Source organism: Crocuta crocuta, unplaced genomic scaffold, assembly GCF_008692635.1.
Source record: "Crocuta crocuta isolate KB4526 unplaced genomic scaffold, BGI_CrCroc_1.0 scaffold313, whole genome shotgun sequence".
NCBI classification, from domain to species: Eukaryota; Metazoa; Chordata; class Mammalia; order Carnivora; family Hyaenidae; genus Crocuta; species Crocuta crocuta.
Window position 1 is genome coordinate 80,589 of NW_027527814.1, and position 12,086 is coordinate 92,674.

The 12,086-nt window shown below is 55.0% G+C and overlaps 1 protein-coding gene across 1 annotated transcript in view; it reads right to left on the minus strand.

Moving 5' to 3' along the window:
* Window positions 1–5,448: 5,448 nt before the first annotated feature.
* The window catches only part of TRPV4 (transient receptor potential cation channel subfamily V member 4), a 33,768-nt gene continuing 27,130 nt past the window's right edge, over window positions 5,449–12,086 (minus strand). Inside the window, exons 11-16 of the mRNA XM_077775365.1 lie at window positions 11,896–12,061; window positions 11,605–11,671; window positions 9,044–9,360; window positions 7,926–8,053; window positions 6,431–6,552; window positions 5,449–5,987 (exon numbers count right to left, since the gene is read on the minus strand). Coding sequence (XP_077631491.1) covers window positions 5,830–5,987; window positions 6,431–6,552; window positions 7,926–8,053; window positions 9,044–9,360; window positions 11,605–11,671; window positions 11,896–12,061 — 958 coding nt within the window. The 3' untranslated portion in view covers window positions 5,449–5,829. The remainder of the gene's footprint in view (window positions 5,988–6,430; window positions 6,553–7,925; window positions 8,054–9,043; window positions 9,361–11,604; window positions 11,672–11,895; window positions 12,062–12,086) is intronic.

Genomic DNA, 12,086 nt, shown 5'->3' on the forward strand with positions numbered 1-12,086 from the left:
ACCTCGAGACTTCTGGCCACTTACTTCGCTAACCAGGGCTACAAGATCCCTCCACTTTACAGAGACATCAGAGCTGCCCCAGAGGGGCCTGAACGCTTGGGCACATATTTCAGCGGAGGGTCTGGTACAGGGGACACTTTAAATAGACACCCTTCACTCCCCCATGCCCCTGACTGGGCTCTACCTTCCAGGCCCAACTAGGGGCTGTGAGGGCCCTTTAAGGGAGCCACACAGTGGGGCAGGGTGCACGGGGAACACCCCCCACCCCCACCCCCTCGCAGCTGGAAGCCCGACGGTATGTTCCAGGTTGCTGGCTGCTGTGGGCCAAGTTCAGGGGTTGGCCCTGTCTCAGTTTCCCCTCTGCGGAAGTGGGAAAGTGCCCTGGAGGCTGGCATAGGAGTCAAGACAGCACAGAGCTACCCTGGATGTCTGTTTCAATCACCACCATGGCCAGCTGGCTAGGCCAGCGGTGGCAGGAAGGGAGGAGGCCGGAACACTGGCTTCAGTAACTCTTTGACTCCACAGGTGCCCCTGTGGGGGACTTGTGTGGCCTCCCTGAGCCTCACTTCCAGATCTGTCAAAGGAGGTCGTGGCATCTGAAGGACGGGAAGTCACCAGCTGATGTGGGATCAGAATTACAGGACAAAAGGGTCCTGTGAGAGGGCAGTGGGGTCTAGCGGTTTGAGGATCAGGCAGACCTGGTTCCACGGCTGACACTGCCCCTCACGAGCACGTGGCCTTTGGCAAGTGACCACCCCTCTCGGAGCCACCTATTTCTCCCCTATAAAGAGACTGATATATTACCACATTACCACCATGTGCGGCTGGACACAGGAAGCAGGTGATCAAGTCCCCTAGGGAGTAGAGCCTGCTTTGGAGAAGATGCCCCAAAAGTTAGGGGTGTTATTTCTGTCATCACTTATGCCGGCTGCTTTTACCTTGGAAAGTGGATTTTCCAGGTAAAAAGAATTCCGGAAAAACAGATGCATCCTCCTCCCCCGCACCTTGGAGAGGCCCAAATCATATTAGCATATTAAAGGCTCTGAAAAGTCCTGCAGGCAAGGCATTCTTTTAACTCAGCATTTCCCTAACATGTTTTAGTTCTTTTTCGTAAAGGTTTATTTATTTACTTTTAATTTTTTTTAACATTTATTCATTTTTGAGAGAGCGTTTGCAGGGGAAGAGCAGAGAGAGAGGGAAACAGAATCTGAAGCAGCCTCCAGGCACGGAGCTGTCAGCATAGAGCCCAATGCAGGGCTCGAACTCACAAACTGAGATCAAGACCTGAGCTGAAGTCAGATGCTTATTAACGTTTATTTCTTTTGAGAGAGAGAGACTGAGCACAAGCAGGGGAGGGGCAGAGAGAGAGAGAGAGGCTCCAGGCTGTCAGCGGTCAACACAGAGCCCCACACGGGGCTCCAACTCATGAACTGTGAGTTCATGACTGAGATGAAGTCAGATGCTTAACAGACTAGCCACCCAGGCGCCCCTATGTTCTTTATTTTGTAAATATTTTTTAAATTTAGTTTTGAGAGAGACCGAGTGAGTGGGGAAGGGGCAGGGAGGGTGGGATGGAGGATCCCAAGTGGGCTCTGCACTGACAGCAGTGAGCCCAATGTGGTGCTCGAACTCAAGAACTGCAAGATCATGACCTGAGCCGAAGTCGGTTGCTCAAACAACTAAGCCACACAGGTGCCCTTATTTATTTAATTTTGAGAGAAAGAGAAAGAGGCATGCTTGCGAGCAAGGGAGGAGCAGAGAGACAGAGACAGAGAATTCCAAGCAGGCTCGACGCTGTCAGTGGGGAGCCCAACGCGGGATCGAACTCACAGACTGTGAGGTCACTACCTGAGCCAAAACCAAGAGTCCGACGCTTAACCGACTGGGCCACCCAGGGGCCCTCCCTCACTTTTTTGATTACCTAAGTTTTTGTTTCTATCCACTGATATCCCAAGGGACAAATACTTGGGGAAATACTGAGTCCTACCTCGTACTGCAATTAGGGAAACTAAGTCCTTCTCTCTGGTGATGTGTGGCCCTCAGTTTCCCCGGTTACAACACAAAGACGAATTAATCTGTAGCAGAGCAACGACTGGAATCCAACCCCGGCCTGCAGTCACTGGGCCTCAATTCCATGGCCACCACATCCCGTCAGTCTTTGTCCACCGTGTTGAGCTAGGCCCAGAGAGGGGAAAGGACCCCCAGGACGAGAGGGGGGAGTGACAGGTGGGAGTGAGCACCCCTATTTTGAAAATGACAAAAGTGAGTTTCAGAGAGGGAAGGCAACTTGCCTGCGGGCACACAGTGACCAGGGTCTAGACTTACCAGAGGCAGATCTGGGCCACCTTCTCTCCTTGTTGGGAAGTGTGGGACACCTAATGGGGAGCTCAGCGAAGGGGTTCCTCCCGGCCAAGCTGGCTGGTTCCAAGTTCCCTCTGGCCTCCTCTGAGGAGGTCCCTGGGTGTGACCACAGCGGCCCCTAGTGGCCAGTCTCCAGGATCCGCAGTTCCCACCCTGCTCGGGGCCAAAGGCTGCTGGGCGGGATCCAGTGGGTGCATCCCAAACCAACGGGGGCTAAGAGCAGGCGGGACTCTCTGATGTCACTGAGCATCTTGAGATGCTGGGAAGACTCTCAGCTGGGATCCGGACACCTGGATTCAAGGCCCAGCTCCAACCGCCCTCCACCGTCCACCGTCCCCTCATGTTCGAAGCCACCACAGCCCATTACCGCAGAGAAATGGAACGTGCACATGCTTTGGAAAGGCCAAAACACTTAAGTAAAAAAAACAAAAAATCCCGCCAACCTCCCGGAGGGGCTCATCTCCTAAGATAGGGGGCAAACCCTGACTCCAGCACATCTGAGCTGTGCGCTCTTATGCAAGGGTGTTCGCTTCACTGGGTTTCACATTCTTCACCTGTAAAATCGTGATAAAAATATACTCTGATCTGGGCAAAGTAGCAGGAAACCCTGGCTCGTTGGTTTAAATGAGAAAGAAAAATGAGCGTCTCAAACGATCATGAGAAGCCCGAAGCTAGGGCAGCCCCAGAGTTGGTTAATTCAGCAGCTCGATGGTATCACCGAAGATCCTTTCTCATCCTTCTATTCCACGAAGTCCTTTCATGGTCACAAAATGGCTGCTGCAGTTCCAGGCATCACATCATAGACCTGAGAGTGCCCAGCCAAGGAGAAGACACTGTCTTCCTAGATTTCCCTATTTTCCCAAAAGCCCCCTCTTCCTTTAGCAGACTTGTCTTATGGGTCAGAACTGGTTCCCATGGCCATTCCTCTACCAATGCCCTAGTAAGGGAAGTAGAGTCACAGTGCTTGGCTCAGGGGAGCCCATGACTGGAGCAGAGTGAAGAACTCTGACAAAACAGGTGCTGTGGAGAAGGAAGAGGGCACGTGACTTCTGGAAAGGCACCAAACACCTGTACTTTGGTTCCCAAACATGGTTCCCGAGACGCAAACGCGGAACTCTGAGCACAGTGCCTAACACTCCATGTTCCCATGCTTCCTCCTTTCTGAATTCCCTCTGAGACCAGAAGATGCCCCGCCTGCCCGCCCTCCCTGGGCTGGGGGCTGGGCTGCCAGAACCCTTTCCATCCTGTCCTCTGCTCCCGCCACTACCCACACTTTCACTTCACCTCGTAAGCTTGAGCAAACCAAAATCTCCCCATTGTCCATGACAGCTTTGAACCCCTAAAAAACAAAAGGTAGGGGGTGCTTGATTCTCATGTGAATGCTTTCCCTAGGGAGTCAAAACTTAATAACAGTATGAACAGGGGCCTGGGGTATTTAATGGCTCTGTCCGAACAACTGAAATGATCCGAATACACCGTCGTCTGGGCGAGGCATGTTGACTGCCGGCAACGACATTATTACATTCGGAAATGTCAGACGTGTGCGTTCCGGGGAGATGAACAGTGTGGCTGAAAATGGCTTTTGATTTTTAAAAAAGCCCCAGCATTCATCTAAAACAATAATAACAGCTAATAATAACAGGGCATGTAATAATGAAGTATTCATAGGCATAAGAGGTAATTGTTCAATTAAGATCTGAGAGTTTCCGAGACTGTCTTTTCTGATGGGGTCCCATTGTTTTTGACTCTAGTAGCACTAATTATTTCCCAGTAGTGCTTTAAACTTGAGATGAAAAAAAGCCCTCCTGTCAAATATGACATACAAGTGCTTTATCATTATTAAGTACACATACACGCACATAATAAGAAATCCGGGTTGGAATAAAGTTAGGGGTATGTTCAGAGAGAGAGAGGGTTCTAAATGGGAGCTGACAGTCTCGGGGGCTCAGCAGAAAGAGCAGGCGACCGCCAGGGTCTTCTTGTCACCTCTCACGCTCAGGGATCGGTGTTTTCTCTTTAGGATGGGCTCTGAGGGCAGAATAGCTGGGGTCAAATCCCCAGCCAGGTGCCCTGGACAAGAGTCTTCACCTCTCTGAGCCTGGGTTTCTTCATCTGAAACCTGGGGTGCAGTGGACCTTCCATATCCATCAGCTATTGCCATAAAATGGATGCTTGCACTTAAAAAAAAAAGTTACAAAACTCATCGGCATAAAAAAAACATTCTTTCTCATGCATCCTGGGGTCCCTCTGGTCTCCCCCAGGCTCCACAGATCCTCCTTCTGGGGCGCTAGCCCAGGCACGCCCACCGACATGCATTGATTCAAACAAATCTCACAGCCAAACCAGGGCTGCAAAATCGTGCTCTGCCCACAGAGGGGGAGCACCTGGAGGTTACCTTGCAAGGGTGTGGACGGAGGGAAGAGTGCGGAACTGGGGCCGTCGACACGGTCCGGCACAGGTACCCACCTGGCCACTTTCCACGGTAAGTGTCCCCCATTCTCAGTCCCTGCGGCCCAGGGGAAGCCCATGCCACCCCCGGTGCCAGCTCCGCCTCTCAGAGGCCCTGAACCTCAGGCTTTTCTCTGTTACAGAGATTAGCAAGTGACGGAAAGGTGCGGAGGTGGAGCTGGGCTCCGGGAAAGTCCTGCAGTGGACGCTCGTGGGCTCGCCCGGGCAATACGGGCTCCTGGCTGGGGAACGCACCTCTCTCCAGTGGTCCCTCCGCGTCCTGACACTGCGGCTTCGTACCTGCTGAAGCATGAGACACGTGACGCTATTCTGGGCCATAACACACGAGGGGAGGTCTTCCAGGGAGAGGTTTCCTCCCTTATACCCCCCACCAATATTACTCTCCCCACCATCACTCTTTCTCACCAACATTTCGGTCCCTTAGGCTCACGCCACCGCCGCCGCCCGGAGCCCAGCTTCCAGCCATCACCCTCAACACCACCTTGGTCACTGCTACTGTTCCTCATTCTCATCCCTGCCCCACCAGCATCTCTCAGCCCCCCAGCTTCTCGTTGCTGTCATCCCCGTGCCCCTTACCACCANCGCAGGCTGGGGGCTGGGGGTGGGCTGGCAGCGGCCTGGAATGAGGTCTCGAGGCCTCTGTCCAGGTGATCACACCACTTTCCTGAGTGCAGAGCAAATAAATAATGGAGAGGCAAGTGTCGGCCCCCTCCGGACAGAGAGGCCCTGGCATTGGCTTATGTGACTCCATGGGAGTGAGACAGGCAGCCGGGAGCCTCATGGCCCAGGTGGGGAGGCAGAGCTGGGGGCAGGAGCCTGGGCACCAGAGGGTCCCGGGGCCCCCCCTTCATCTCCGCCCGGCCCTCGCCTCTGGGGGTCAAGGGAGCACGTGGGGGGGATGCCCTGGGAGGCGTCACTGAAATGCAGGTGGAGTAGAAACAGGTGGGTGGAGGGACGGGGCTGGGCAGCCGGCCAGAGAGCCTGCCCCACCCACAGCCCCTAGAGGGGAGCATCGTTTGTCCTCCACTTGGGGGGGTAACTCTGCTGGTGGCCATCACAGCTGGGGTTCCCCATGTTGTCCAGAGGCACCACCACCTCGTCCGGGTTCGAGTTCTTGTTCAGCTCCACCACGCGCGGCACCACCGAGGACCACCGATCTGTCGTGAGCACGGCAGAGGGAAGGATGAGGGTGGGCAGAGGACGTGCACATGTACACTGGGCACCTGCTGTGTACCCGGCACTCCGCAGTGCTCTAAAGGGGGACGTATGATTACCCCCATTTTTATAGACACGGAAGCTGGGGCTCAGAGAGGTCAAGGCGCTGCCCGGGAACACACAGGCGTAAGTGGAAGAGCCAGTCTTCAAGCCCAAGTCAGAATGCCTGAGTGCCCATGTCCTGTCTGCTGTGTCTCATGCACTCGGTGTAGACGAAGGGGGGTGCCCCAGGCATCCACAAGCAGCAAAGGCAACAACCCAGCGGCCAGCCCATTCTGTAGATGCGAAAGGTGAGTCCCAGAAAGAGGATAGCAGCACATCAGGGATGAGGATGACCAGGGCTCCACGCTCTGCACCCCGAGTCCCACCACCCACTTGCACTCACCCCTCCGGAGGCGGCCCACGGTGTGCGAGAAACCGTAGTACTGGTAGTTCTCGCTCTTGCCCGGGTCCTCACTGATGATGCCCAGGTTCTGGTTCCAGTGAGACCAGTTCACCTCGTCCACCCTGGCGGGGCCACAGCAGACAAGGATCAGGGGAGCCCCCACCCGGACGGCACCCCTTCCCCAGGCAGCCTCCCTGCTCCAGCCCCCCCGCACCTCACCCTCCCCCTTTTCCTAGAAGTTCTGGTAAAATACACATAACACAAAATTTGCCATTTGATCCATTTTTAAGTATACACTTCATTGAATTAACTATATTCCCAGGGTTGCGTCACTGTCACTACTGTCTAGTTCCAATATTTCCCGTCACCCCAAACAGAAAGTCCGTACAGGAAGCAGTAACCCGCTACCCATCCCGTGGGCCCCAGAACCTGTGTTCTGCTCTCTGTCTCTGTGGATTTCCCTATTCTGCACATTTCACGTGCATGTGGGCCCTTCTGGGTCTGGTTGTTTTCACGTAGCATCATGTCTTCGAGGTCCATCTGTTGGAGCATCCCGAATTCCCTCTGGATGCACCCCATGTGCTGACCCTTCATCTGCAGGAAGGACTCTGTCCTTCCTGACGCACTCTCCCCGGCAAAGGCACAAGGCAGCCTCCTGGGCCCAAACTGGCTCAGTACAATTCTCCCCTTTTAAAATGATGCTTTGTTGTTTTCATTCGACCTCCATGTTTGGAGCAAGTTCTCTGCGCCGGGACCCAGCAAGGAAGATCCATTCACCCCGCTTGCTTTGTGCAGGAGGAACCTGAGGTTTCCTAACACTGTTCACGCAAGGTCACAAAGCTGACAAATCGGAGTCCGGGTTTGAGCTCTGAGCAGGACTAGCCGGCTGGCCTGTGACGTGGGTGCTGCCGTCATCCCCACTTCACAGGGGAGGAAACCGGCTTTGCCTGACTCAGGACGTGACAGTTGTACTCTATGCCACCAATGGCTGTACAAAGAGCCATCTTAAAAGAAAAGAGTCACCCAGGGGTTCCCCTGAGAAGGTGGCACTCCCTGTGCATCCAGGTAATGGCCCAAGTCCTGGAGGCTCATTCCTCAGTTTCCCCTTTCTGCCAAAGCACCGAAGCGCACCTGTTGTTTTGTCAATAGAAGGTGATGCTCTGAGGTGAACGCTGCCTGCAGGTCCCTGCTGTCCCCCCAGCGAGGGACACAAGAGCCATGTGGACAACCCCATGCGCACAGGGTGCTAGCTGAGCTTGCCCCATGGGCTAAGGCATCTAATTTGAGCAGCTGGCCCGGGTGGGGGGTGGTGCTATCATCCTCCCCATTTCAGGGATGAAGAAACAGAGGCTGGGAAGTAAACCGACTTGCCCAACATCACCCAATAGCCCCGAACTCCACTAGGACCCATCGGGGACTCATAGGCGCGGGAAGCTGCAATGGGTGGAAAGCTAAGGAGGCTCGATCCGCACAGGATCCTTCCGCCCCGCCTCACCTGAAGCACCACCTGCGGTCCGGGGTGCCATCGGAGCTCTTGCCCACAGTGACCATCTCGCCAGAGCGGAAGGCCTTCCTCAGGAACACAGGGAAGGAGCGCTCGATGTCCAGGATGGTGGTGGCCCACTGCAGCGAGGGAGGGGCGGGCAGGCCATTGGTGAGGACTTGCTCACTCCTTCCCCACCGCCAACAGCCTTCCAGGTGGAAATGACGCAAGGTGCCAGGGTAGGTGGGGTTTTACATTCAAATACCCACAGGGCCCCCCCCACCGCCCTGCAGGAGCACAAATGAGTGAAGCAGGATCGGAGCAGTGACACATTCACAATGTCACCACTCGCTGTTGGGAACGCTAGGGCGGGGTGGGGACTGGGGCAAACCAGGGAGCATCGCCCTGCATACAGGAGAAGCTGCCTCTCGTCCACACAAGCGCGTTGCCCGAAAGGAATGGGGGCCTGCCCTGCCAGGCTTCCAAGTTTCAAGAAAGGCCTGAAGTCTGGATTTTTACACGCTCTCTCTTAATTTGAAAATTTTGCATTCTTTTTTTTTTAATATGGCAACGCAGGAAAAAAAAATAAATCTTTGCTGGTCAAACCCAGTCCACAGGCTGCCAGTCTGCATTTTATGAGTTACACCCAGTGGGGAAACTGAGGCCTGGGGAAGTAAGTGGTGTGCATAAAGCGTCAGAGCAGCCTGGGGCTGATAAAAGCCCCTCTGATAAAGACACTGATGCCTCCCTGGGGTGGCCCAGTTCCACGCCAGCCTCATCCTAGGCTTAGCCCAGGGCCCCTGTGGAAATGCTGACGCTCTCTGAGCGTTTCCTATGCCCACAGAGCTCACTCAGTGGTCCCAGGTGGAGCCGACTGTGTCCTGTAAGCTGGACCACAAGGTGAATCTGAGGCCACTGCCAGCAGTCAGGCAAGAAGCCTCTGGAAAAGCATTAGGTGGCTCTGGAAAGCAGGCAGTGGCCTACAATGTCCATTTTACAGACAGGGAAGTGGAGGCAGAATGAGATGAATAGTTGGCCCTGGGCAGAAGGCTGAAGGAGGTTCCGGGGCGCCGTTCTCTCCGACCCGAGAGGGGGCAGGGACTGGCGGGGGGAGGCTGGGGCGTGGTCACCTGCAGCTTCCAGATGTGCTTGCTCTCCTTGGACACCTGGCCCACCGTCTCCCCCATGAGGGCGATGAGCATGTTGAGGAGCAGCACGAAGGTGAGGATGATGTAGGTGACAAGCAGGATGATGAAGACCACGGGGTACTTGGTGCTGCCCAGCATCTCCAGGTCGCCCATGCCGATGGTCAGCTTGAAGAGGTCCAGCAGGAAGGTGCTGAAGGTCTCGCTGTCGCGGCAGGAGGGGTACGTGGGCACCGTGCAGTTGGTGTGGTCCTCGCCACACACCTTCATGTTGGCGCATGGGTTCAGGAGGGACACCAGGGCTGTGGGAGGGATGGGGTGACCTTCCCTGAGTGATGGCACAGGCTGAGAGGAGGCTTAGAGGTGCAGAGTGGCATTCCCATTTGACAGAGGGGAGAGCCGGGGCTCGGTGAGGGGAGCGCACTGGCCCAGGGTTACCCGGCCCATAAGCCAAGCCGAGGGTCCAAAGCCTCTGCTCTTTCCACAAACTTGCTAACAAGGAAGAGTTTCCCGGGATCTAGTCCAGTGGTTCTCAGCCAGGAGCCACTTTTCCCCTCGTGGACATCTGGCAATGTTTGGTTGTCACACGAGAGAGGCAGACACCAAGTGGGTAGAGGCTGGGGATGCTGCTCACCATTCCACCATGCACGGGACGGTCCCTACAGAGAATTAACCAGCCCCAGGTGTCAACGGGGCCGAGGCTGGGAAACCCCAATCTAGCCTATTGCTCCCAGAGGTCTTGGGAGCCTGGAAGGCCAGCTCCCAGGGGGCAGACCCTCTCGTGCTCCTATTTCCCAGCCCCCATCAGCTCAGAGAGGACAGGTGGGAGCCAAAACCATATACAAGCTCAAGGCCCTTGCCCTCTCCAGACATCTCGAACTGACAGTGGTGTGCATCCCTGCCCACTGAGCCCAGATAAGGCTTCTGAGTCCTTCTCAATACAGGTTAGCAGCAATGATTGCCCCTACACCATCCAGGACAGGGAGCGCCAGGAGGCCAAGCACCTTCAGTCAGCGGAGCTTACAATCCCATAGTGCCTCCATCCGGGATTGCGGTGGGCGGGTTTCAATCCACATGCTGTGGCCGTTCAGTCACACAGTGGCTGCTGTCACATGCTGAGAAGGATTCTGAGGCCTTATCTAGACCTATCAGAAAACTCACTCTGTGAGTCATTAGCAATGTCTGCCATGGGCACAAAACAGAATAGTGGCATACGTGTCATGTCTGTGTTAGGTCAGCTTCAGATGAGGGACCCAGTGTCCCCTATCAGGAGAAGTCTTGGGACCAAGGTGACCACTAAGGTGCTACTTTGGCCTCTAAGCTTCTGCCTCAGCTTCTATAATTAGGACTGCAGGAAGGCTGGACTCTTGACCCAAATCTCAAAACGCTGCAGAACTGTTCACACCCTGTCTAGTTCTTCACAGTCCTATCCCTGGGAGGGGGCAGCTGTATCCTGTCCCTACCTCCCCGGCTGAGGTGACAGTTCTTCCCCAACATAATCCACACAGAGGCTCAGCATCATCGGAGTTCAGATCTCACCACCATCAGATTCCTGTTTCAGAGATTGTCCCCAGACCAACCTCCTCAGGTGTGAATGCGCCCTGGTGAAGTTTGAGTCAGCTGCTCCCTTTCGGATGCTGGGCATTGGATGACAGCTCACCCACCTCTCGGGGACCAGCCCAGTGGCTCAGTCAGTTTCCCCAACCCTGGCCTTTCTCCTACGGCCGGTGGCACTGAGGTCCCCTGGTATCACGCAATCAGGGAGAAGGCATATTGGAGATAGCCAGAATTGACCCAAACTGGTAGATCAAGTAGTACAATTCATCCTTCCCTGTCCCCATGTCCCTTCAATGTGGTCTTGCAGGTCTTTCCATCAAGAGATAGAGTCTATCTCCCCGCCCTTTGAATCAAGGCTGGGCCCTCACTTGCATTGGCCAATAGAAAGAAGCAGAAATGATGGTGTGCCAGGCAGTGACAGTGGGCACTTCTACCTACATTCTTGGAGCCCTCAGACCACCACGTGAACGAGCCCAGGCCAGCTGGAGGATGGGTGACCACGAAGAGAGCAAGGTCACTGCCCTCACGGCCATCCTCACCAGCCGGGCCAGCCAGCAGCCACCCTGCGGCTGACCGCAGACCCAGGAACCCATGGAGATGGGCCGAACCTGGCCCAGGTCAGCCCACCCTCCAGCTAACCTGAAGACTTGTGACCAACAGTAGATGGCTGATTGTTTTAAGCCCCTAAGTTCTGGGTGGCTTCTTTTCCAATAATAGCTAATCCACCAATTTTACCATTTCCTAGCTTTTGAACTTTATATAACCTTCCTAAACCTCAGTTTTCTTAACCTGTAAAGGGGTAGTAAAGGCACTGGCGTCCCGGCCCTGTCAGGGGTACTCATGAGGCGGAGATGGGACAGGACTCAGCCCAGTGCCTGAGAACACAGGGAGAACTCAGCACATGCTGGTTACCGTCCTCCACGCACCAGGGTCACCCTTCCGGTCCTTGTGTCACCCCCGCCAGGCCCACCTGGCGACCCAGAACTCACCTGAAGCATAGCCAATCATGAAAAGTAAGTAGACCAGCAGGAAGCGGAAAAGGTCTTTGAAGAGGATCTAAAGACCCGGGTGGGGATATGGAGACAAAGATGAGACACTTGTTTTTTCACTTTCCCGACTTTTCTATCCCAGATCTTCCCACCTCCGCCCTGTGCCTTCCCCCTCTCCAGCAATGTCCAGACCCTGCCTGCTGCCCCCATAGTACCCCATGTCCTCAGGGCTGTAGGCACCATCTACATGCATAAGATGCATGAAGTCTAGAGGGTTCCCTGGATCCATACCTTCTGGATCATGATGCTATAGGTTCCTGTCAGCTTCAGTCCACGGGTAAAGTAAAGGGCGTTCATCCAGCCCAGGACCAAGGCAAAGACCATGACAGCGAGGTAGGCTTCAATTCCCGCCAGGTAGAGGGCCGCCGACACAATCACTAGCACGGAGTAGATGAAGCTATAGGCAGCAGAGGGGAGAGGGG